Consider the following 818-nt stretch of genomic DNA (forward strand, 5'->3'; position numbering starts at 1 on the left):
ACCCTTGGTAATCCCTATCTCCTTAAACTGCTATGAGACTTCTGACTTGTAACCCCCTTCTTCTTTATCTTTTATACTATGACACTTTTTTTATAGTGATAAAAAAACCATTAACCATTATTTTAATGTTAGTAATAGTGATACAGTTAAAATCTCTTCTTTACAAAATCCCAAGAATAGGTAAATTAGTCAGGTCAAATAGGCTTGATAATTAACTTCTTGACTAAGTGCTAGTAAAATGAAACCAAAGGGCAGTGAATTTATGTATGTATCAATGTTTGTTTGTTTTTTACTAATTTATGAATCTCTCTCTTTCAGATATGAAGAAGGATTTTTAGTGTGCAGTATTTTTTTTAGAAGATTTATAAAAAGGATGTGATATAAATTACAATAAGAAGTTAAAGAGTTTTATTTACACTGAGCATTGAATTATCTAACATGATGGGTGTAGGCTCCTTATGGTCAGTTTAGTTCGGTGATTTTTAGCTAAGTCTTGTTCAGCTAAGCTTCTTTGTTATCTAGAGCCTACTCAGCCACATTCAGCTCTTGAGAGATGACTTAGCACTGAGTTGGCACTTTCCAGCTATTTAGAACTAACTTATCTGATCATAGTGTCTAAGCTTTACTATTGGAAGCCACATTGCCACTAGGCACTCCAGGCAGCTTCCAGGCATAACCTCCTCAACAGCCTGGGAGTTGTGGTTCACTGTCCTCATCCAAGGAAAAGTGTTTGCAGTCCTAAAGATAGTGGAGCAGAAGGGGTAACTGGCACTTTGTAGTGTTCACAACTGTACTTGCTAATGGCTAATCCTGGCTTC

The 818-nt window shown here is 35.8% G+C and overlaps 1 protein-coding gene across 1 annotated transcript in view; it reads left to right on the plus strand.

Annotated features, from left to right (window-relative positions):
* The window catches only part of LOC119591368 (DNA primase small subunit-like), an 8,640-nt gene extending 8,242 nt beyond the window's left edge, over positions 1-398 (plus strand). Inside the window, exon 9 of the mRNA XM_037940108.1 lies at positions 319-398. Within this exon, the coding sequence (XP_037796036.1) occupies positions 319-338 (20 nt within the window). The 3' untranslated portion in view covers positions 339-398. The remainder of the gene's footprint in view (positions 1-318) is intronic.
* Positions 399-818: the final 420 nt, after the last annotated feature.

Source organism: Penaeus monodon, chromosome 28 (assembly GCF_015228065.2).
Source record: "Penaeus monodon isolate SGIC_2016 chromosome 28, NSTDA_Pmon_1, whole genome shotgun sequence".
Taxonomy (NCBI): Eukaryota; Metazoa; Arthropoda; class Malacostraca; order Decapoda; family Penaeidae; genus Penaeus; species Penaeus monodon.